Here is a 25,015-nt window from a genome sequence, read left to right as displayed (position 1 = left end):
CCAGACGTCTGCTGCCCCATCACGCTCTCTCAGCTGCTGCCAGGCCTATTAATCTACTTGTGCACAGATTTCTTTAATTGCATGTAACTGTATGCTTCCAAGGTTTAATTTTGGGGTGTTTTTTCCCTTTGTGTTTTCATTGAGTTCACCCTCAGTCTTTTCTTTTTATCATTTTCCATATGTTCCCATTGCTGAAACTGCTGTCATTTCCTAATTAACAATTCACTATTGTTTTACAAAATCAATAGGGTAGCAGCGGTGGCACTCTACTTTTATTTTATTTTTTTTAATTGGGAATGACCTGCACCTCCAGCTTCTGCCTCCAGTAGAGAAAAAATGAAGTTATTGAAGTGTAGTTATAGCTTCTGGGTTTTTTTTTTCTGTTGTTTTGGTTTTGTTTTTTGGAGGGGGGGGAATATGCACATCATCTTATTCCAACAGTAAGATCTTGTTACTGCATTTTATTAAGAGAACTTAAGATTCAATCTGTGATTTCACTATTAAATACATAAATGAGTGAAGGAATGACTAAAGGACATGATAACTGAAAAGCTTTACTATTAAGACATTTTATTTCCAGAATCATTAAAAAAAAATAGATAAAAGGACAAATAAATAAAAGGACATGAGAATGGAGAACATTTTGTCACTCCAACACCTTTCCAGAGCTTTCTGTCTATGAGCTCTCAATTTATCAACCTGTAACAGGTGCTGCAGTCCCTGCTGTCTGCAGTGGTCTCACACTAAGGTGCCAGCCCATCTCCTCCATGTACCTGGTGAGCTGCAGGTGCAACTGGGGCAGGATGGGGCTGCCTGTGAGGAGGCATCAGCATGGCTGCTGTCAGCATGGCCATGGGATGAGGTAAGGAGAGCCCAAGGAGCCTGCTGCTCAGGTGTCTGTGGGTGCTGAGGAAGCTCGTGCTGCAGTGGGCCAGCTGAAAACCCAGGTCCCATATAAGATGAAGGGGCAGAGGTGGCAGCCACAGTTTGGCTGCTGCTCGGTGGCAGCAGGGAGGAGGCCAGAGGCTGGCACATTTCCCTACGTGCAGCTGCAGCAGGGTCTGGCAGGGCTGGAGCAGCACTGGTTTGGGTGGTGGCTTTCTTCAAGCACTTGAATGGTGGGGCCCGTGGGTGCCACTTTCTCTGTGCCTTCTTCCTTTGGCGATGCCAGCAGGCTCCTGTCTTGCCCAGCAGCCGCTCCCTGCATGGGCTGGAACCTGGTCTGCTCCTCAGGTGGCTCTCGTTCAGGTCTCCCTGCAGGGCAGGCAGCCACCTCTTATGCCCTCAGCGCATCTCTTCGCTGGCAGTGTTCAAGCAGTTGTGGATCATCTCTCTGGAAACATGGGTGATAGTAGAAGAGTAAGTGGAAAATTCGTAGGAGAAGAATTAGTTGCTATCCATTTGGGACTGAAAGACAGCAAGATATGGGAAGTGAGACTTAACTGCTGAAGATGAACATGGGTATTTAAAAGGTCATTCAGTCAGTTTAATCCTATAGCTTAGGCTGACTAAAACGAGGTATGTTGCAAATGCTTAATCTGTCACAGGCTCAAGCTGCAAGGAGTTCAAGCAGCCTTTGGACACTGTTCTCAGACATAGGGTTTGAAATTTGTGTGGTCCTGTGTGGAACAAGAAATTGGATTTAATGATTCTTGTGGGTTCCTTCCACCTCAGGATATCTTGTGATTCTAAAGTGATTCTTCTGCATCAGTCACTTTCATTACTCCTGCCTTCTCCATCAGCTGTGGCTCTGGGAGGTGCACTAGGACAAGGGCTGCCTTGTGCTCTGCACCTTGTTGGCTGCCCCACAGAGGCTGTGCTGCTGAGGAGGCCAAGGTTCACTCGGGGTTTACTTTCCTGAGTTGTGTGGCGGTCCACAGGTCCAATGGCAGACAGTGGCTGTTAAGTTTCTGTTTGGAGACACCACCTTCTGCCTTCAGCTTCCCAGCTGGGATGTCTTGCTTCCCTCCCTTCCACTGCTTGCTGTCCTGATTTCCCACTGACACTTCCAGTGTGTGTTGCACACTGTTTGCCCAGTATAGTTTGTTTGGGGCTTGAAGTTTGTGGGTTTTCTCTCTCTTTTTTTTTTTTTTTTTATCCCCAGTAGTTTTGTTTTGTTTGTATCTTAACCAAAACTCATGGCTGTGTCTGCATATTAATGCAGTTTCTGAAGGCCTGAGTTGGATTAGGACATAACATATGCAACATCCCTGCTCCTTTCCAAACCACAAAGCTGTGAACAGAGTATTTTTTTCTATGCTTGCCAATTGATTCCAGACTAATAGAAGAAATTAAATTGATAAGAAGGAGTGTGAACTGTGAATACAGCCAAGCTATTCTACCTTCAAACTGTAGGGATGATGCATGATTTGACCTCTGCAGCTATTCCTTACTCTGTGTTTTGGCAGCATGAAGTACAGTTCTGCTGTGCTGGAGATTGTTTCAAATTAACATTATTCTCCAAGTAGTGAAGAGAAGGCACCACCTCATCTTGCATCCAGTAATTGCTTTCTCCTTTCATTAAAGATGGCAATACCTACTATGTTAAGAGGTTTTTCTCTACCTTTTAGAATCCTAGGGAAAAATAACATTAATGCTTTATCATCTCAAAATTAGTCATCTGACTTGTCTCTGGAAGATGGATGCTACCCATAGCTTCTATGAGAAATGCTCTGCCACTGCAGATCATCTTTCCAAGCTGGCTCAGAAATCCGAGGAAGGCACAAGACTTGTCTTTGATCTCTCTGTCTGGTATTTCCCTTGCATGAGTCTTGGCTCTGAGGGAAACTCTGCTTCCCAGGAAACTTTCTGAGATATCTTAAAAGCCCTGACAAAGGCTTTGTGCTGATGTATGAAGTGCTGAAATGATTCTTTTTCTTGGAGAACTAGTCCATGTTCAAGAGCTATTTTGAGCTGTTTTGACACTAGTTATGGGAACATATTTGAAAAGTACTATCTTTGTATACTATCATTCCTGACTGTTCATTACGTTTTCATGTCTTGTTGTCATCAAATGCCTGATAGTATCTCTTTGGTACAAAAAAAACCAGTGCATGTGAATCAGCTGTATTCAAATTCCACCTCCAGAAATGTTGTGGCATTAATCAAAATTAGTCTGTGAGACTGAGATGATGGAGTATTTATTTATTTATGGGACCACCGTGACAAAATATAGACCTCTGCACTTGTGGTTTTCTCTCATCCGTGCCTTCAGTTTTTGTGGATGTTCACTGAAGCTGGCTATCCTTGCAAAAACAAAGAAATGTCTGTTAGAAGGATCATCCTGTCCTGCTCCCCTGTCAAATCATGGCTGTTTCCCACACCAGTTCAAGACTTCCTTGGGTTTGCATGAGACTTGGGAGCCTTCATGGATGGAGAACTCAGGGCTGTGTTGCAGCCTTTTCCTAATGCTTGGGTGGAGCATGCATATGGCTTGAATATTCTCTTTGCTGTCTCCTATGCAATGTTGTTTGAACAGCATCACCAGTGAGCGGTTACATTTCGTAGATCATTCACGGGTCTTTTATGATGAGCGAACTGGGGTTGCATAAGCATGTCAAATTCTAATTTCTTGATTTTCACACATTTTTAACTAGAGGTTTTTTTTTTTATTTTGTTTTTGTTTGATTATCAGTTTTTAACTATGAAAGATTGATTTAGTAGTGACTACCTGTGAAAGGGTTTGGCGTTTTTAAGCAAAGATAATGAAAGTGGTTTGTGAAGAAGGAAGGAGAATTCACTTATTTACTTTCCAAGCCAAACCAAACTAAACCAAAGCCAGATTAAGCAAACATGCTACCTTTAAAAAAGGCTGCCTCTCTGTGTTTGCTGGATATTAAATTGCAAAATTTAACAAAGAAGCAGCCATCACTGAAGAGAACCGCTTTGGAGTTTTCCACTGGTAAACTGGTTTTGACTGAAACAAGAGATTGAAAATTCCTGTTGTGTTTACATTTGATGCCATTCATTCCCATTTTCTTCTTAAAGCAGGCAGTTAAGGAAAGCACTTTATAGGATCTATTTCTGTGCTGTGTATGCTGTACGAAAGGAGAGAACAGCAGGTGTTCCCAGAAAAGTCTGTGATTGCAGATGCCCTTCTCTCATTCCAGCAGTGTATTTTTGTGAAGCACAGCAGAAACTGTCCATATTCAATAGCAATATATGCGAGTAGTCCCATTTTTTTGGTGAAAAAAAGTTAAGAAACTCAGCGTATCGTTGAAGTATTGCAGTGTCCTGTGGAGCTGGGAGCATGCCAAGTAAGCAGGATGTCAGCTCAGTTCCTGCCACTCCAAGGACTGCTGATTCTCACCTCTGGTGGCTTAGCACTAGAAGAAGCTTGCTGTCTGGAGTGGGATGAAGGAGCTGGCAAAATAAGGGTTATTTTTGAGTGGGAGCAGATACGCTTTATCCTTAGTGGGAGCTGATGTCACATGACTGCTCAGATTCTGTTTGAAGCTTCCAATCCCTCAAAAAAAAGAAAAAAATAAAAGCATGAAATTAAGAGCACATTCCGTATTTGTTTGATGGATGAATGGATGAAAGACGATCGGTCAGGCCACCATGCAGTGTATTTCATAACTTGAGTACAAGAGAAAGCAATACAGCTTCCAATCATAAAAAGATCTTTTTCTAATTGCTTTGTAGGTGGTCTTTGAAGCTTTACACAATCTGGAGCCTCGTGGCTATGTTGTCGGGTGGATCATTGCCATCAGTTTGCTGGTGGGAATTCTCATCTTCCTGTTGCTGGCTGTGCTCTTATGGAAGGTAAGGCAACAGATGCAACATAAACACTGAGGATGGTCCCAGGAAAAAAAGCTTTAATTTTTCTGTGCATGTAATGTCCATTTGCTCAAGGAATTAAATAATTGTCCACTCCATTACAGAAGTTGTTCAGCCAACAGGAATGCTTTCATATCCAGGTTTTTGTGAGGAACAGGGAAAGACCTCTGATGTAGAGAAGTAGAAAAATGGATTCTGTGGGCTTAGCTATTAAAAAATAAAACCTTCACTACTGTTTCAGGATGAAGGAGGATCCCTCACAAAACCTACTCTCTCTCACTTAGATACTTGGCACATTTTTCTGATGCCTGAGAATTGCTGATTTCATAAAGGATCCTTTGAAAATTAGGTCAGTTTTTCTGGACCAGCTAAAAGATGGGGTGCATGCATCGCAAAAACCACTTGGTAGCTACTGTGTTCAAGAAGTAAAGGCCTGGGAAAGAGCAGTATTCAGGTTTAAAAATTGTAGATCCCTAGGAATTACAGATGAGTAAAATGTGTTATCTGAACAAAAGGCACCAGGACCTGTTAAAAGCCAACCTTCACACCATCTTTGATAAGATATAATTCTTGTACCCAGACACTGTTATGTGGTAACACTGGGCTGCTGCTGACAGTCAGCAGCAGCCATCTGGTGTGGGTAAGTAAGAAGGTTAGGAACTTCAAGTGTTTTCATTCCTCTGTTCCCTTTTACCAACCCATAAATTTCAAAGGCCACGGTCAAGGTCAGGAACAGTCTTTGAGAGAAGTAAATCTTGAATGCACACATGGGAACTGGTCCAACCTGAAGGACCAGCAGCCTGCCTCATGTTCTGCAGGCTCTGCTCAGTGGCTGTGTGCGGACTGAAGGCCACAGCCACGCTGGGCTGCACAAGGACATGTCTCTTTTGCAAGCCTGTAAAAGGGTTTTACAGACCTGGGCCAAAAACTGGCAGTGAGATTCCAGCAGTAGATTATACAAGTGCTTGTGTTTTAGATTGTACTTCACAGCACTGTATAGATTTTATGTGGATTATAGATTTTAAGCATTTTTATGGTCAGCTTTGAAGATTTTTATGCTAATAATGGCCTGGTCAAAATAGGCTGCGCTTTTCATTTGGAAAACAGTGTTTGACCATATTGTTGAATACCTTAAAACTTCTGTTCTTCTGATACATGGGAAATGCTTTTGCTTTCTGTGGCTAAAACTGAAGATAAGAAAAAAAATGAGTTAAGATGTCAGAATAGTAATGAGAATGGGAAAATGTGGAATTGAATGAGGTTCAGGGTTTACATCCTTGTGACATTTTTGTAAAAGGACTTACTGCTGATGATACTTCTTTGACTCATTTTGTATTGATGGTTTCATGAAGATAGAAAGGTACTTAGTGAGCTGTTACAAAGTGTGCAAGGTGAGAGGAGAAGCAGCTCACACCTTGAGGCTTCACAAGAATCTGACACAAGTTTGCTTGCTGGTCTATACTAGAATGTATACACTGCTTTGTTTTCTGGCATAGTCTTGAAACTTGAGCCTTCTTGTGTGTTACTGGGATCACTCATGAGCACATGAAGAAAGGGCCATTTTGCTACGTGAAAGCTGTGAGGGAAGTTCTGAATAGCAGCAACAAATAATTATAACTAATTACAGGCTTATATACAGCCCTTTCTGCGTGCAGAAAGCAATGGTGGAGCAAAGCAAGGTGAGATTATATACCCAGAGTCCTACAGCAGAGATGGAAGTCATAGCAAGGCTTCATCAACTACATACCAGTGTTTTATCCACTGAATTTTATGATTGCTTAAGAAATCAATAACTGCAGTTTTGTCTTAATGGGAAGTGACTGAAAATTTGGGGTTTCTGGTACCAGGCCAGTATTTTCATTTAAATCTTTTTTTGGATCTTTGGATCCTAGAATATATAGAAGTAATACTTTACAGTCACTGATTTCTATATTTACTGAAGTTACTGACAGTTTTAAAGTTGTCTGAGATAAAACTGACATGGGAAAGTTGCCGTCCTACAAAGGAATCTTAATTGCTTGACTGTAAATCTTTGTTGGGCAAAACGGACCAAGCATATCCTTGAGTCGTGCCTAAATTTTGCATGTGAAAAAGTCCATGTTTTTATATATGTGTGTAAAATATTAGAAGTGAAGTTTTTGTTCGTTTGTTTTTGTTTTAACTGTGGGGTGAAAGAATAGCTATGAGTTAGTTGGAGATTTGGACATTGCAGAATTGCTAGCAAGAACTAGAAATGACACAAGCTTTAGGACTACAGCATAAATTTTCTAGTTTTTTTTGTTAAGAAGATAGCTAGAGTTAAGCTGTGGTCCTGGAATGTGACTTTTCACACCAAACAGAGCCAGAGCAACCCCTTTATCATGGTGCTGTGTGCTGGAGCAGTGCCTGTGTCATGGCCTGGCAGGGAAGGGACGTTCTTGTTGTGTGTTTGGTCAGACCTCAAGTGTCACAACACAACAGGCAAGTTCTTGAACACAACATTTTGCAAACAGACTGAGGAGCTACTTTCTGTTGCAGAAAAATATTACAATGCATGTAAGCATTTCACATTATATGTTGCTTGAATTAATGGCATTAGCAGGAGTGAGCTCTCAGAGAAATTTCAGCCCTAAATCCTGATTTGAATCAGAATGAAGTTAACTGTGAGTACAGTAAGATGAGATGGTAATCATTTCATTATTTGCAGATCAGAAATTGCACAGTCTAGAGACCCATGTCAATGGAATTAATGTTAAATGCTTGCTTATTTTACTTCACTGAAAGCTTATTTATCCATATGCATAGCATGAACTTGATTGGTGTTTGACTGGTGTTGCTTCTCTGCTTGTCTGTTTTAATACTTCATGTAGACTCCACATTTCCTCTGGTTTAAGTGCAAACAGATTCAGATGGACTGAGCAGCTTTCTCTGTCTTCCAGGAGATGCCATGCATAACGCAGACTGGCAAGAGTTACCTCATTTTTGCATATTTTGTTGAATAGCCCGATTTTAATCCCAACCCTTTTTGCTATTCATATCCTGTTCATCTGCTCTGGATGCTTTTGTACAGGCATCCATGGGAATGAGTTCCTGCTCCTGCTGCTTTGTCCTCAGCACATCTCACGCTCCCTGCTCATGTCTTGCCCTGGGTCTCCCATATATGAGAGGAGCTGGAGGGATTCTTATGCTGATGCCAACAATAATACATTTTGCTTTTTACCCACGGAGGTTGGCTTGCACCTCTTTGGTGGCTTCTGAATGCTTGTGGAGAGTAGAGGCTGCTTTGCTTCAGGACAACTACCCATGTGCTGAATGAACCCAGGGTTTCATAAGCACTGGCAGTTTCAGAAGGGAAAAATGATCATGGCTGGATTATTCTGGGGACTGCTATCTCACACACTGCTCGCTCAACAGTTAGGACTGCAGCCATACATGGGAACAAGAAACTCTTCAGAGCTGATAGATTTATGCACCTGTAAATCAGAGGAGAACTGGCAAATGAAAAACCAAAGCGTAATATATTATGACACAATAAATATTACACTATAACACAAATACAAAAATAGGAGTGCTACCTTGGAAGTGGCTTGAATAATGGAGTGAGTCATTCAATCCATATTGCTTTAGACAAAGTGCACAGAAAGGAAAGAAATGATCTGTGCTCAGAGGATGTCAAGGGGGGGGGAAGTGTTACAGAGCACCAGAATGGATGTCTGGGCAGCAGTCATATGTGGAGTCAGTGGTGTAAGTGATTTGCAAAACAGAGATTTTGTATTCACTGCAGTAATGCTGTCTTTTTTTCTCTGTGTTTAGTACAGGAGATGGACTTCTATCTAAACTGATTCATATAGAAATTAAGTTTATTTCTGAACTGAGCCTGCACCTGTTGTATATAGCTTCAATTTGTAGAAGAGGAGGTACTAGAATTGTTCTACAGCTTTTGGGCTCCTGGGGTAGAGAGCTAATCTAGCTGTCCCTTGCATTATAAGACATTCTTCTGCTCTAAACCTTGGATTTTTTGGCAGGATTGCAAACAGAAGAAAGACCAGCAGAATAGTACCCATATGCATGTGTTGTTTTTTGTTTATCAAAGGGATTACTACTCTTCAGGATGTCTGCCTATGTGATAGACCTATGTCTGTTTGCTCTTTGCCTTTAAATTAGAGTTTGAAGACTTCCTGTAACTTGTAGGAGAAATATTCTGAAGGCAGTTTTTCACTCAGTGTGCTTACAGTTTGTCCAGGCTTCTAACAGGCTTGTTCCATTGAGGAACTTAAATCCTGATCTATGCTGATCTTACGAAATCCTCACTTAAGCAGAGGCTGTATATGTGGATGGCACTGTCTCCTGGCACAGCTTTAAGGGGAGAAGCTTTGAAATACAAAGGTGGTTGGTTTTGTTTGTGAAGTTCCTTTGTGTTTTGTTTTTATTTTTAAGAAAAAAAGGCCAGGCAAACCTAAGAAGTTTTTTTGAAGGTCTATTTGGATTTGATTATCTGCTTTGATAAGCTATTTAGACTCTTTTTTTTTCTGGGACTGCACAAGTGACTTTGAAGGAACACTTGCATTCCGCTGCATGCAGTGTTTGTCATTACCTCACATGTTGTCGGAGCATTTTTCTCTTTCCCCTTTTTGGAAGGAGACACTTTCCCTTTCTTAGGGCCTCAAACATTTTGCCAAAACATACAGTTTGCTGTTTTCCAACAGAGGGGAAAAAAGAATGGCTAAACCTGCTCTTACTCTTTGCCATTCTATGTATCTCATGTTACAAGCCTGAAGACCTTTTCTTTCCCTTTTATCTACAGCTCAGGTGGCAGAGGTTAATTGCTACTTCCTGTCCTATCCTTGTGCCAACCCCTATCCTGGTTCCTGGAGATCAGGTTTTAGAACTGTGACTCTGTAATGAAATAAAACTTTTTTTTCTTTTTTTTTCTTTTTTTTTTTTCTTCAGACCATACGCACATATCATTATGGCACAAAACCTCCTTGGATTTTAGTATAGGGGCGAAGTCAAGCTTTCTGTGAGGGGAAATACATGTGTCCATATATATATATACGTATAAATATGTCTTTCCATGTAATCTATCCAGGGATAACTCTTTTCACTACAAAAAGCCTCCTGGCTGGGTGGTGTAACCCAACCATTATCACATCTGTCTAGCATCAAATGTAGGTTGTGGAGCTGGGGACAGGAGAAGCGTGGTGGCACTTAGTGGCATTCCATATCTTTGATGCAAGTTGCTTGTATTCGTAACTTGCATTCCTCTTCCTTTCTGTACATGGAATTCCAAGAATAAAGCAGTATGTACTGTGGTGATACTTTACTTTTAAGAATCATAATCATTCAGATAAACAAGGCAGTTGGCTCAGATTGCTATTGCACTTACTAGGGTCTAGTTACGGGAAGGGTGCATTTCAAAATGCCCAGAAGTTGTTTCTGTCAAGATGTGGATGTTTCTATCAGCTGCCTAAGAACTCATTAAAGAAAGGATATCTATGTTTCTCCTTTTTATTTCCCTTTCTCATGCTTTCTTCCATGTTCCGGTACTGTTTCTTTCTCATTTTTCACATTATCTCACTTATGAAAGTGTAAATCCTACCTGCAGGAGCTATATACCACAGACCAAACTCAACTGTCAACTGAAAATGCAAAACTTTGTATGTACTTCATTCATGTTCTCTGACATTTGTCTTGCTGTACTTCTCAAATTGCTGCTCCAATTCTGTGGAGTTTTTGTGGTAAACTTTTAATTTTGGTGGTTGTGCTCCACAACTTACCTGTTTACGTGTTTGCTTCATGGAAACTGTTACCTGCTATAATAAGTAATCTTTTGTCAAGGGTACAACATGCATTTTTTATACATATTGTTGGCTCAGCCCATCCAGAATTTGGCTTTTTTTGGTATTATCCTGTTACTGCCAGTACTAATTCAGTCGCGTGATGATTAGGTTCTGTCACTGAAGGCCAAACCCATATCACATCCCAAACATGGATGAATCTTCAGTGTTTGTAACACCTTGAAAACCTTGAGGGAACTGGGCAGTGGAAATGTTTGGCTATCTCTGCAAATAACATCTTCCAGGGCAGATGTTCTCAAAGAACACTCAGAGCTGTGTTTTATATAGTTTCCTTTTTCAAGACCAAAGTGAGTATTACTAAATATTTGTAGACCCCCCAAGAGCAAAAGGGGTTCTGTTTGGTGGCAGTGACTGAAATGCTTCTTTTGTTTTGTTCTTGAAGTAGGTTATTCGGATGATTTGCTCTGCTTTTTGAAATTTGACTAGATGTTACATGATGATTGGTTATAGACATCCTTGCATTTTACTTATTCTTAGCCAAGTAAACGGTTAATGCTACTGTTGTAGCTGAAACACTGCCTTCCCCAGTGGGTTTGCTGGCTACCATGTAGTGTTTGTTCACCTCCCACAAGAGTAGGGCTGGCAACATTTCAGTGGTAATGTGTCCAGTACTTGTGAAATGCCTTTGTTATCTTTGTGGATAAAATGAGCTATGTAAATGTACAACTGTAATAATACTGTGGCTGAGCATTCTCTGGTCTCAATGTCCTCCAAATGGGAGCGGTGCTTGCCAGGTCACTTTGAGAACATCCCAGCCGTTGCAGCTAAGTAGCTCTCACCACAAGAATAAATTGAACTCACTAGCAAGAGAGAGGTTGGGTTGTGGTTTGAATTGTCTTTCCAAAAAGAAGAAATATAGCCATCATTTTCAGGAGCCCAGACCAGCAGAAGAATATGTGTGTAGACTGAAAAGTTGCAAATAAGTACCTAAAGTTCCAAGGTTCCCTGCTGCTGGAATACAGCATGTGTGTTTATTGGAAGCTGTTAGCATCCCTCAGATCCAAACACCAAGAGCAGAGAAAATGTGACCTGCATAGTCTGAATTCCCTCTTCAGGCTTGGTGTCAGAGTGGGAAATGCTGTGTTATGACTTACACCAGCCGTAGCCATTTCCTCCTAGTTCAGCTAAAGCCATGCAAATAATTTATTCAGATAATTATGGACATCGTACAGCTTTAATTCATATACTTTTGGCAAGTCAGGGCTATCGAAATATGATTGTAAAGCTACAGTTTATTGATTCCAGAAGTAGTCTTTAACATTTAGTCCTTGGATATCAAAGAAACCCAGAAGTATTTCAGTAGTTTGTCTTTTCTTCTTTGGAGAGGAAATAGAAAATATGGATTGATGGATATCTTAAATTAATTGCACTTTCAGGAATGATTTGTTTAATTACTGTCCTGTTCCCTGCTGAGATAAAGAAATCACTGTATAATAACTTGTCCAGACATATCTGCAGCAAACACTGTATTCTTTCCAGTTCTTGAGACTGATAATCACAGATGAACTTTGGATGATGGCTGTGTTCATTCTGTGACTTTTTAAAAATAAACTACTGAGTAAAATTTTGCAATAGGAAAAAAAAGTCTTTAAACCATGTGGAAGTGTTTATGGATTTTAATGTTGGTTAGTTTGCTTTTTGATTAAACTTACAAGTATGCTTGCAACATCTGTCGTGCAAGTTACTGTACACAGTTGCTATCCTGCAAGAAGTTCATGCTTTCATTAAAGTGGAGTTGCCAGAACTCAGTGCTGAAGGAGCTTTCAAAGTCCAGTCACAGGAATTCTCTTTGTTTCCACAGACCAGAGCTTCCTTAGCAAAATACATAAGTCTCTCTGAAAGTAACACCTTCTGTTTGTTTCCATGGAAACTACAACAGATACAAAGAGCACAATAACAATAAAATTTGTTTTATCAGACATATCAGAGCCTGCATGCTGCACTTGTAAAAATCTGCACCAGTGGAGGTGACCCACCGTCACTGTCACCACCGCTGAATACACCATTCACCACCTCACTGTGCTCACATCCACTGTTTGGCCTCTGTAGACACTCAGCAAGCATCAGTGAATGACAGTGGAAGCCATTTTTTCAGCATGGAGGAGTTCAGTGGCACACATTTGCTTCAGATGCTCTTTAATGCTGCCAGCTTTATTCTGCACCTCCTTAGCATGCAGGTCCATTGAAAATAATGAACAACTCCTGGGAGAAAAGTTGTGTGAATGGTGGTTAGAAGAACACATCCTTGATGGCTGGACAGTGTGTTTAGAATGGGGCAAGCACTGCAGGGTATGACTTGTCACATGGTGAATTCCAAATCATGTGCATGAGTGACAGCAGCAAGACACGCTGTATTGGAAAAATACTGAAATACTGTGTCAGACTGACTGGACTGGTATCTGTCTCTAAGTGCAGTTATCTCATTTGCACACCCAAATGGGTCTTTTTCGTTATACGGCTCTTCTGAATTTGCATTACCTACTCAGAGTACTCAGCCTTCCTTATGTTCTTTGAAAACTTGGCTTTTGAGACAGACATAAAGCATTTGGTTAAATAAGTAGTTTATTTAATGCCGGCATGGGCTCAGTTTAGCAAAAAAAGAGCACGTTATTTTTTCATTATTACTTCAGCCTCACAAGGTTACTGTCTGAGAAAAAAACATGTTTAAAAACTATGCTTGTTTTACTACTAAGCCATATAAAATAGATTTCCTTTTAAAATCTATGGAGTCTTACAGGTCTTCACTCCAAGCACTAGCAGTAATATCTTGAGTTAATTTGCCAGTCTGCATGAACTTAGGAGGTATGTTGTACTTTTTTGTTCATTTTTTCTGCATAGCAACATGTATAGCAATAAATTGGGATTAGATACAGGTGTTAGATGTCAGATTCTTCCATGGTAGCTGAATAAAGTGTTTGTAAAGAGGGCTTACCATTGAGCAAACTGCTCAGCTTTTCTTTACCTTGTTCTCCCAGCTACAAAGCTCTATTTGTCATTTTGTATATACGCACCAACTCACTCACATAGCAACTGCTTATGAAATGGTGATGTTTGAAGCATATGTATTTATCTTCTTGCATGTTTAATTGAGCAAATGAGGACCTACGTTACTGAAAAGCAAAGAGATTCACCTCCCAGAAAGTCAGTGGAAGACTGAATAATCAAGCCAGACCACCGGAGTCCTCACGTTACCTTAACCACAATACCATCCTTCCTCCCAAATATACAGTTTCTCCTTAAACTCCAGCCAGTACTTATGGCTACTTTCCAAAAAGGCCTTTTCCTCACAGGGAGGCCCAGGCACTGGCAGTTTGCCAGTCCCCAGTGGAAAAGCTGATCCACAATATCTGTTCATGACCCCTCTGTACTGTGGCAAGGGTACTTTAATTGGGAGGAAGGAAATGGTGCATCCTCTTGGAGCTGGCCACATGCCAGAGTGATCCAGGGCCACGTGAACCCAAGTGCAAAGTGTTGGGGTTTTTTTTCTTCTTTTTTCCCCTGCCTTCTTGGCAGTAGAAAAATGAGATTCATGTTAATAAGCAACAATTGATCTCTGCAAGAGCAAACGCTCAGTGCTTCCAGTCCCAGCAGCACCAGTCTGCTGTGCAGAGATTCGGGGTGCTGGTGGCACCTTGCTGGGGATGAAGCTCCTGGTTCTCCCTTTGGGTATGATTAGCTGTACATTTTTTGAACTGCTTAGTTCTTTCAGAAGGGCCACCAGGTAAATGGCTTTGGACCTCTGCCTAGGTGAAAGAGATGGGGCAGTAAATCATTTCTGATGTAAATCCAGACTGTGGCTGTTCAGATATGACTGGATTGTGCTTACTGTAGTGAAGTAACTGTATAATAAAGATGGCTTGTGAATAAGGCACTAAACTCAAAGAATCCAGGTGTTGTTCAGTGGGAGATTTCTTCAGCGGCTCTTAAGTTTTGTTTCATTTCTGAGTTGCAAGTATATCAGTACTTATTTCGCTCTCTTTTTACTTGTTAGTTTACACTCTGGTCAATATAATCCATTAGAAGACATTTATCAGAAGCTCTGTACTGATAGAAGTCAATACTTCCTCGTGTGCAGCTTAGTATATCAGGATATGGTAGAAATGTAGTTAAAAATTTATACCTTGCTGATTGTCATTAGTGGCAAAAGTCTCTGGTAATGTTATAGATTCTGTGTGAACATTGTTCACAAACCTGTATTCCTTCTTCAGTTACAGTCTGCAAATACCAGTGTACTAAAGTCGGGTTAAAATATTATTTTGCAGGAGGATGTAGCTGCTCTTATCTTGTTTCTTAATGCACGATAATAATGAGAAAAAGACTAGTTTAAAGAAATATGTAATCTTACCATTCTTCTGTAGCCCACACTTACTTTATTTCACTCTTTATTAGTTTGGGACAGTGGCTGGCCTGTGGAGGCACAGATGGGAGGGCAGAAAATAGCAGCAGAAAAAAAAGGCAGTAATTTGTGATGATGTTAACACTTCAGAATTACTTTGGCTTGGATGTTCAGTTTGTGTGAGTGCTTGACGAATGCATCTTTGTGCAAGTGTTACGGGTGATTTTAAATGATTTAGAACTGACATGGCAGCAGAATGCAAGTGAAAGGGACTTTGAATACTCAAGATTTGAATACTCAAGACTTGACAGTGCTGTCGTGTGACAAGATATAACTTCACACTAACAGGTGTAATTCCCCAGACAACAAGAAACACAGATTTTCTGTTGCTTTGTTATTCTGTTTTGCCAGAAACATGCTTTCTGCTCAGATTATACTGTAGATGGCAGTAAGGTTTTGCTAGAAAAAGGTGCACGGGCTGGAACAGCTCAGTTAAGAATAAGTGTAAGATCTATGGGTGGTTTTAGATTTTGAATCTAAGTTCCATATTTACAGAGCTCTAATACTTATTTGAAGCATCTCCAGAAGGGACTGGCCGTTTGTCTATTCTGATAAAGACCGTATCAACTTTTTATTTCCATTTTATTTGTTTCTGCCTGAATTTGTGTGAATTTGTTTAAAAGCAAGGACACCCTCCTTTGCCATTTATCATGACATGTAAACCGTGGCAGTTTGTAGGTTTGCAGGCAGTTCAGTCCATCTCTCTCTTCCTGGGATGTCACTTCCATTGGGAGTGACAATGATAGCCCCAGGATTTTGGGACTATCCCTATATTTCAGAAGACTTCGATCTCCCTCAGAGAAAATGTACTGGGCCTTGGTGCCCCAGCATAGCTGTTCCCCTCTGGTGAGCCCTGTCAGGGTTAAGAATAAAGGATGAGGCAAGCTGAGTAGTGTCCCACTGTTGATGACTTTTTTTCGGCCACACTGACCCAGAAGGCCCAAAACTGAGGTCCTCTTCAGCTTTCTCAGATAATTTTCACCCAACTCTGACTAGGGTTTGCTTTTTTCCTGCATTGCCTTTGGTAGCTGATTGCTCTTCTTCCATTATATCCCTTTGTCTTCCCATGTACTCTCTCCTTGCCTCCCGCAATAAGGTTCTCCTGTTGCTCTTCATCTGACGAGTTCCTTCCCCAGGCACAAGTTTATTGATCAGAGTACTGCCATCAGTCCTTTCCTTGCCTGTGGTGGTATGCACTTGCACATTGCATGGTGGGCTCACAGATCTGGACTTGACTGGTCCTTTGCCATATTCATCCATGCATATGTACACACATGCATGCGCCTCTATGGAAAGCAAAAAGTGGGAGAATTGAACAATAGGAGAGAATCATAGACCATGAATCAGGCTGGAGGCCACTGCACTGGTCCATTGAAAATGCCACTTCTACAAATGCCTTTACAGCAGTGCTCCTGTTGTAGCTGGCGATCTCTCCTCTTTACCCTGTTTGAAATTCAGCAATGAGTCCCAGTTATCCTCCCTGGAATTTCTGAGTTCTCTTAAGGGCCTTACATTAGTAGAAAAAATACTGGAGGCAAAAAGTCTCTGATGTCACTCTTGCCCCAGTGAACTGAAACAGCATAAACTCTGTATCCATGTTGCACCATTTCTCTGGCTTTTATCCATGTGTCATCCTCCTTATTACCCCTTCTCCAGCATGTTAAACTCACTTGTTCTTTCCAGCTTGCCACAGGCACTTATCTGCCATTGCCATATGGGTTAATATTGCTGTCATTTTTAATGAAATCTGTTTGTTGTAAGGAGACAGATATGTGCACTGTGTGGTCTCTTGTGAAGCCATGATAAGTTGTGATTACTTTGCAGCCATCAAAAAAAAATCTTTCTGATGATCAGAAGGACTCTGTCTCATTAAGTGGAAGCATGCTATGTTGACCCTAAGAAGCAGTGTCCCATAACAAAGCATGCCTTTTCCTTTTAGGGAGGGCAAATGTAACCAATCCCAAACGCTGCTTTTAAAATGTCCCATAAAAAAATCTTAAGGTCCAGTTTCTAATTTATGTTGCATTTAAATTAAGCTCTCTACTTAATTCTGAATTATCCACAACACTGACAGTAAGTGAACATACATAGCTTCACAGTGAAATCACCTGTAGATGCTGGATCTCATGCTTCACTAATATTTATTCATATCTTCAGCTCACTTTTTTTGCCCTACTGAAAAGCTATACAAAAGCATTCTGTATCCAGTAATGAAATAGTAAAATACCAAAACTATCATAACCAACTTTTAAAGATAATTCCTGAAGCAGATGTTCACAAACAGACAATTTTTATTAAAATAACAGTGGGAGTTTGCTTTTGTTTGTTTGGCCCTAGAGGAAATTAAAAAGCCTTTCTATAATTCTGATTATAACTTCAAGTGAGGATTTTATTGAACCAAGGATGTTGTAGCATGAAGGATGGAAACCTTAGGGGTTTAAAACCTGTTTTCAAAAGCTACAAATTGAACTTCTCTTGTTAATCTTAGGAAACCAAGTCCCCTGGCAGTTCTATTTTCAATGTGCAGAACTTGTCGGTCTGTTACAAAACCTGATAATACAAAAATGGCACCCACTTCTTCGACACATCTGCTCCCTGAGCATATGTAAGGTGTATCTGCAGGTTCCCAAGACTAAAATAAGTACCTACGATGAATCCCACTGGTAGAAACATGGCGACGACAGAGGAGGAAGGATGTTCTAACTTATTAATGTTGTTGCCAATAAAATAATTCACTAAAGCTTCCATGTTGGAGCATGAAAATCTAAGGACAAAGCTTGCTGTCAGCTTTAAGTCTCCATTGATCCAAAGTACACTGGCATCGGTAAGATTTCACTAAGATTTTATGATCATAGAACTGTTTAGGTTGGAGGAGGCCTTAAAGATCATCTAGTTCCAGCCCTCCTGTAATGTGTAGGGTTGCTAACCACAAGATCAGCCTTCCCAGGGTCTCATTCAACCCAGCCTTGAATGCCTCCGGGGCAGCATGTTCCAGCACTTCACCACCCTCTGCAGAAAGAATTTATTAATTACATCTAACTTAAATGTCCCCTCTTAATTGAAAGACATCCCCCTCTTGTCCGATCAAGATGTTGCCATCTTGAGGTTTTATTCTCAGAATACATCCTTTGCACTGGTAGAGCTGTAGATAGAAGTGAAAAAAAAATCAGTGTGATGTTATTTTTTTGCTACAGGAGATGGAAGTTTACCTGGTTTTTTTGTTGTTGTTGTTTTGTTTGGGGTTTTTTTGAGCAAGTTTAAAGAACAGAAAACTAGTTAAACTCTTCTTTAATTCCTTTTCTTCCCCCGTGTTCCTGCGAACGCTACTCTTAAAGACACTGGGAGGCGAGGGAGTCATGGCTCTTCAAAATTTGACAGCATCCTTTTTGTGAGGACCTGAAAGACCATTATCAGCATGTTTGCATGTATTGAGTAGCAGATATGGAGGTTGGAGCTTGATGATCGTTAAGGTCCCTTCCAACGCAAGCCATTCTGTGGTTCTACGATTTAGGAAGCTGTGCTGGATGAGCACACTCATCAGTTTGAACAAGTTGTCTTCCAGAGCCCCGTGGGTTAAAATATACTTGAAGAAAATTAAAGTTGCTGAAGAACTGAAAGTCTGACTTAACAGAACCATACCAGTGATAAAACAGCACAAAATATTCCTACATATGGCCAGTTTGGGAATAAAGGATGGCAATAACTGACTGATAGAGGCAGTCTAACACATTGTGTTTTACTCAGCAGGAGTTAAGAAAACAGGTTTGGAGTGGTAGGAGTTATATAAATGTTTAATTATGATGAACAAAATATTGATTCAGTTGTCTATGTGGTGCACATAGTTATTTGGAGGAGTTATTTGTGAATACTTACCAAGGTCTATTATTAAAATCATTTTTGTTAATCTGAAAGGGAAAAAAAAAACGCCAAAAAACAGAAATATAAGAGGTTTATATACAAACTGAAATGAAAACTGCTAGCTTTTTTTTTTATTTTTTTTTTTTAATCACGAGAGTCTAGGAATTAAGAAGAATAGTTATTGTTACTGCTCTGCATCTTGTAGGATCAGACTTCTGGTTTGCCTTCTGACTTCACACAGCTGTTTGCAAAAAGACAAGGGAAATCATTTAGCAAAAAGAAGAATCTGAAGCTATCTGTTTGTTCCAAAGCATCTGAACACAGATTATCATTAAATAGAAAACTTGAGCTCTAAATTTAGATTCCTGGTAGGAAGAGAAGAGTAATTTCTATGGCTGATACTTCTGGAAACACAGGAGCTAAAATAACATCTTCACAACCATGATGAAGCACCAGTGGCAGCATGTACTGGCTTTTTTCAAAGAGTTTAAAAAAAGGCAGGTATGTGAAGGTGGTCTCACTGAATTCCTCTGATCTCTTTTGTTTCATGCATTTGTGGACAATGGGAGCACAGTTCATAAAACTCCAGTATCCTGGACCTGGCACCCAAGCGCTAGCTTGTACTTTAGGATTACATCCAAAGTTTACATTAGTCTTTATTTGATACCAATAACCCTGTATCTGCCATTCCTCGTCTATGTTTATTAGAAATATTTGGGGTTTGGTTTTGTTTAGTAGTTTTGTTTCATATAGGAAGACTTACAGTAGTTGAACTATAGTGTGCAAAGGACTTGTGAAGATTTGGGACACAGTTTGATCTCATATTGGTGTAAACAAGGAGCTATGACTCCAGGCTCAGAAATCAGACGTTCACATCGGTGCTGTTTTCCTTCTTTTTCACAATATTTTCTGACAACGTAAGTTTCAATCTAATGATGCTGTTACTTACCACCATAATCTCTTTTTAATTTGCAGATGGGTTTCTTCCGCCGGAGGTACAAAGAAATTATTGAGGCTGAAAAGAACAGAAAGGAGACCGAAGATAGTTGGGACTGGGTCCAGAAAAATCAGTGAACTGCCCTTGAGAAGGGAAAGCCCAGTCATATGACACGTGCTTGCTTGCCCATAGGTCCTGCTCTCGTATCTTCCATATGTGGAAGAAGGAATCTTCTCCAGATTTTTCGGAGGCCCTGTTGATGCTGTGTCTTTATCACTCTAACAAACTAGGGAACATATCCTGAGGCAACCACTGTGGCCATGTCAGGTGACTGGAGCTATTTACACTTCATTTTAGAGCTGAACTTTGAACTTTGGTAACCAAGCTGCAGTGCAGAGCAATATTTATGAATCCAACTATGTGGTATACCCTCAGGGGAAGACTGTTACCTAAAAATATTTTTTATAAATATAAGCTTTTTATATTGATCATGTCTTTATATTTGTATCGATGTTTTATAGTTTCTATTGAATAGCTATATAGTTCACTCAAGCACTGATATCTGGCTAAATCATTGGGAATGCGTACATGTATATATAAATCCTATTGTACTTTTAAACTTCAATGGAAGAGAGAAGATTTGCAGATCAAAATAGCTGAAAACCTCATATGCTTAATTCACAATGCTTGGTAATATTGTATATAGACCATTTAATGGCAGTAAGCCAAAATCTTTTAATTGTCTCTTTTTTTGAGTTGAATTTGGTGTCTGATTTATAAACTGAAGAACCTAAAGTGTTATACATATGTGATGTTTTGTATATGAGTCTATCCTTCACTGACCTGAATGGGAAAGAATGAAAATGCTTCCTCAGTGACATGTAGCAAGACTTGTAGCTCACCTTCTATTGCTGAAGAAAGCACGACATGTTTCTATTGGGGAATTTTTCTCTTGCAGTCTCTAGTATTTTAAGAATGGTCCAGGATTTGGCAGTTGAGATACCAAAAGGGTAAAATTTGGCCAACTACCATGGCATTGACAAATTCCTTGGAATTTAAATTATTTTTTTTTAATGGAGCCATATTAATATTTAATGTTAAGAAGAATGGCTTTTAAGCTACTGGTAAGAGTTGTGAGCTGTTGCTGTAAAAGCAAGTGATCAGTTGATGTAAGCTGTATCTATTATACCTGCCTTGTGAGTTTTCTACTTGAGTCACAATGTTTATAGCATAGCTTTAGGAGAGATAAGTAGATGCAAGCATTAAAATGTTCTTTGGATCCTGAGATTGCCTTTCTGCGTGTTCCTAGAATAGAATGTGCAAGGGGAAACGGCTTTAAACTGGAAGATGGAAAAATGAGGTTAAATGTTAGGAAAAAATTCTTTACTCAGTGTGTGGTGAATTGATGAAACAAGCTGCCCATTGAAGTTGTAGATGCCCTATCCCTGGAGGCATTCAAGACCACATTGAATGAGGCCCTGGGCAGCCTGACCTAGTAGTTGGCAACCCTGCACGTTGAAGGGCAGTAGAGCTCATTGATCTTTAAGGCCCCTTCCAACCTAAGCCATTTTGTGATTCTGTGAGTGCCATTCTTCATCAGGCGTTTTAAGGAAGTCAAGGTGCAGATGTTACTGAATCTCAGGTTGCCACTTTATTCATTAGCAATTCCTTATAAAATCAGTTGTTGAGTTGGAAAACACGGAATTGTAATTAATGCAGCCATGTATCTTCAAAAAAAAAAAAGTCTTGGGTTTCTGAATAGAAACAGTGAGTCTCTATGGGGCTTGGTTTTAGATTCTACTTGTGCTTTGCACCTTGTGTAAATAAAAATTGTAGTGTTGGTATAAAATTAATATAAGGGAAAGAATGATGAAGCTGTATAGTAGTAGATGAGAGAATAAAAGGAATGAATGGTAGCAGGATCTGTCTCCTTGCATTAGGGTAATGTAAGAGAACTGCTGGAAGTTTGGAAACCTGAATGCAGAAGACACGCAAGAAGTCTGTTTGAGAACATGCCTTATCCTTGCTCTTCCTTGTAAATTCATTATAGTTTCATATTTAAAAAAATTAACCTGTTTCCTGTTTGTTCCTCCCACTCTCCTAGTGGCATTAAGTGCTTGCTATTACTGCAGTATTGATCAGTGTTTGTTAATTTAACTATCTGCACCAATTAGGCAGGAAATGGTTTTTAAGTGAATGAAGAGTATTGATTCAGTGTTTGGGAAAAAAAACCAACAACTGTTAGTCTATTTGATTATCTTCCCTAAAAAATCATTGTTGATTTGAAAGATTGGGTCTTGCAAGTTATCATTTAAGATAGCATCTGAAAACAATCCAGCCATGACCACATGTAGTGGATTGCATCAGAGTGCAGAAACAGAAAGCTGAAGCCCTTTGACAGCTCTGTTGCATTAGTGACTGTTGAATTCCTTCCAGTACGACTCTTCTGACATCACTTAGATTTACTGGGTGTATTTAAGCCAATACATCTATTTTTCTGCTGTTAAAATACCTAGCAATACCAGATAAAAGTTAGACATTAAATTCATTAATTAGTATGAATTAAGTAAGCAGTTGCTTAAATATATACAGAAGAGCAAATAATGAGTCCATTTATTTAGCTGTAAGAATTTTTTCTATCTGTCCTCTCTAAAACTGAGTTTAAAAAAAAAACAACACGACAGATGTAAAAGTAGATTTGTTGAGAACAGAGTGAAAGGGACAAGAAAAACTAATAATGAATTTAAACTGATTTTGAAGAGGTTTTACCCAAAGAATGAGGAAATTGCCTTGGAAAAGTTGAAAATCCTCCATTGCATTTTCACTTTTTAAACAACAACTGAACAATAGAAATGCCAAACAACAGACATGCCGAAAATATTTCATTTTTATATTTTAAGAGTCAAGAGTAGCTTTTTCTTTGAAAGATCTTTTGACCATATATGAAGTATATGAAGAAGACAGTTAAAAACGGTGCAGTATCTGTTATTGATCCAACACAAGTCCCCACTAGATGAAAATCAAGACACTGGCCTGATTAGTGAAATAATCCACAAATTCTTATTATCATCACTGTTAGCTTCCCAGTAGTTTTGTTGACACAGTTGCTTTTGGTTTTGTATTTATAATCTTTATAATAATTCTTTCATTTTTCAAATTCCAGCGTAGCTCTTTGCTTTGTTCCAGTTAAGATAGATTTGACAATGAAACATATCAATACTGATATTAAAATCCCGTAGATAGGCCTTTCCACTCCTAAAAGAAACAGAGAAAAACACAAACAAACCAAAGAACCCACTAATAGTTGGTTGCAATTCCAGAAATCTTACGAAAATGGAGTGTAATTGAAGAATGTATAGAAAATTGTTGTGCTATGGTTCAGCTGGTTTTGTTTTGTTTTGTTTTTAATCTTTGGAAATAGCTTGCAGGGCTCTGGAAGTTGCCATGTGTCAGCCACTGGCTGAGTCCCTTTGTGCTGTGATGCTCGCCTGGCAGAGCTGGTGGAAGTCATTGTTGAGGTTCTCTCCAGTTAATTCAGTTAGGGACTGAGTCATCAGTTGTCTTGGACAACTTCATTTGAAGGTTTGCTGAGTAGTCATTAGTTTTGGTTTTGTTCTCGTCCTACTAAGAGTTCACTTTGTGCTGGCTCTAAGCTGCACAGGTGGAAGCTCATTTCAAACATGTAAGCTAGCACCTGAGAGATCTTTAGTTTAAGGTCTAAAGCCGTGTGTAGAATGTTTTCTTACCAACAGTAATCTTGACGTTCTCCTAGGGCAGGAAGAAAGTAATGTCAGAAAAATATGATTAGGAAGAACAGAAAAAAAATGTTAAGGAAGAATTCACTTAACGCAAAGCTGTTGCAAGTCCATTCACTTTCCATCTTGCAAGATGGAATTCAAAAAGGAAGTTACAATTCTTGCAGAGTCTGGGTCATCCACAGCACCAGGATGAATTTTATTTCCCAAGAGCTGAGATTTTACACAGCATGCTTTGTGAGCATTTCATTTGGAAACTGAGGGTCTTCTCCTGGAGGTTTTTACTCCTGGAGGTGAATTCCCATCAGTTCCTCCCAAGCAACAAAAGGGTGCATGTGTTCTGAGGCAGCCGTTGATATGCCATGGTACCTGGCCATTATTGCTAATACAAGTAGTAGGTATGTTTTTCTGAATAAACCTTGGTTTTAATTTACTCAAATGCAATTAGGAAATCACTTGCGCTATCTGAGAGAGAAATTGGGACTGTTGGGAACTCAATGCCCGTTACCCGGTCCTTTCAGAGTGAAAAACTCTTTTTTGCAAAGCCTAAAATACCAGATAAGAACAACCCGTTCTAACTTGTTGCATGAATAGGAAGGAAGCTCCCTTCATGTCAGTGAAGTGCAAGTAATTTAGCTTGCTGAAAGCAACAGTTGCACGAAGATTGTGTTTGGCAATATTTAGTACTGACTTTCTTGAATGTCTTCTCTTTATAGGCACATTTTGGAGTCTTGCACAAGTTTCAAGCCTAATATCCATGTGATGTGGGAATGTGTAACATTGCTTTCTCTAAAGGATTAACAGAGTCATAGAACTAATTTCTATGTTTGTCCAAATCCATGCAGATGCTACAGTTTCTTGAATATAAATAAAAGCAGGATTTGGTTCACATGCTGTACATTGATTAAACTGGGGTGAAGACTGTAACGACTTCTGGAGTGTGGTCTGCATATGCAGTAGGGTACCCACATCATCGTCACTCCTTTTTCTTAGAATGTCACTCCTGATATATTGTAAAATTCTGTATTTCTTTTTTTGTGAGCTTGTGGTTGGAAGAATGTGTTCACTCGTATTGATGTCACCTGTATTTAGAAGCTCGGGATCACCTGTATTCGAATTCACTTGCACTGTTTTGGAAATGTCAGGTTTACGGAAATACAACTTTTTGGAATAAAAAGTGGCTGCAAAATTATCCTGATAATGCCATCTTGTCACTTACTGTCCTTGTCCAGCTCAAGTATTTTTTCTGTCAGTAGGGTGTGACATTTTCACGTGTACGTTTGCATTAAATGCTATGCACATGTGCTCATCTGCTTGTGGTTAATGGACATCTTCTGTCATTCAAAAACTTGCATCAAAGCAAGGTGTGTGGAAATGAAGAATCCATCTGTGTGACTTTGAATTCTCTTTCTACCTGTATGAATTAGGATGAACATGAAGTTACTTCTTTAGA

At 39.7% G+C, this 25,015-nt stretch overlaps 1 protein-coding gene across 2 annotated transcripts in view; it reads left to right on the top strand.

Annotated features, from left to right (window-relative positions):
* Positions 1-24,754, top strand: part of ITGA9 (integrin subunit alpha 9) — a 213,621-nt gene extending 188,867 nt beyond the window's left edge. The window contains exons 27-29 of one of the 2 annotated variants that reach the window (XR_007378066.1): positions 4,645-4,764; positions 19,846-20,134; positions 24,279-24,754. Coding sequence is in view for 1 of the 2 variants with exons in the window: in XM_048950756.1 (XP_048806713.1) it covers positions 4,645-4,764; positions 19,846-19,944 (219 nt within the window). In the remaining variant the exon portion in view is untranslated. Of the gene's footprint in view, positions 1-4,644; positions 4,765-19,845 lie in introns of both variants that reach the window. The other variant, XM_048950756.1, reaches the window with a different exon arrangement.
* The last annotated feature ends 261 nt before the right edge of the window (positions 24,755-25,015 follow it).

Source organism: Lagopus muta, chromosome 7, assembly GCF_023343835.1.
Source record: "Lagopus muta isolate bLagMut1 chromosome 7, bLagMut1 primary, whole genome shotgun sequence".
NCBI lineage: Eukaryota > Metazoa > Chordata > Aves > Galliformes > Phasianidae > Lagopus > Lagopus muta.
Note: the sequence above shows the minus strand (reverse complement) of the source record. Positions and strands in the feature narration are given on the sequence as shown.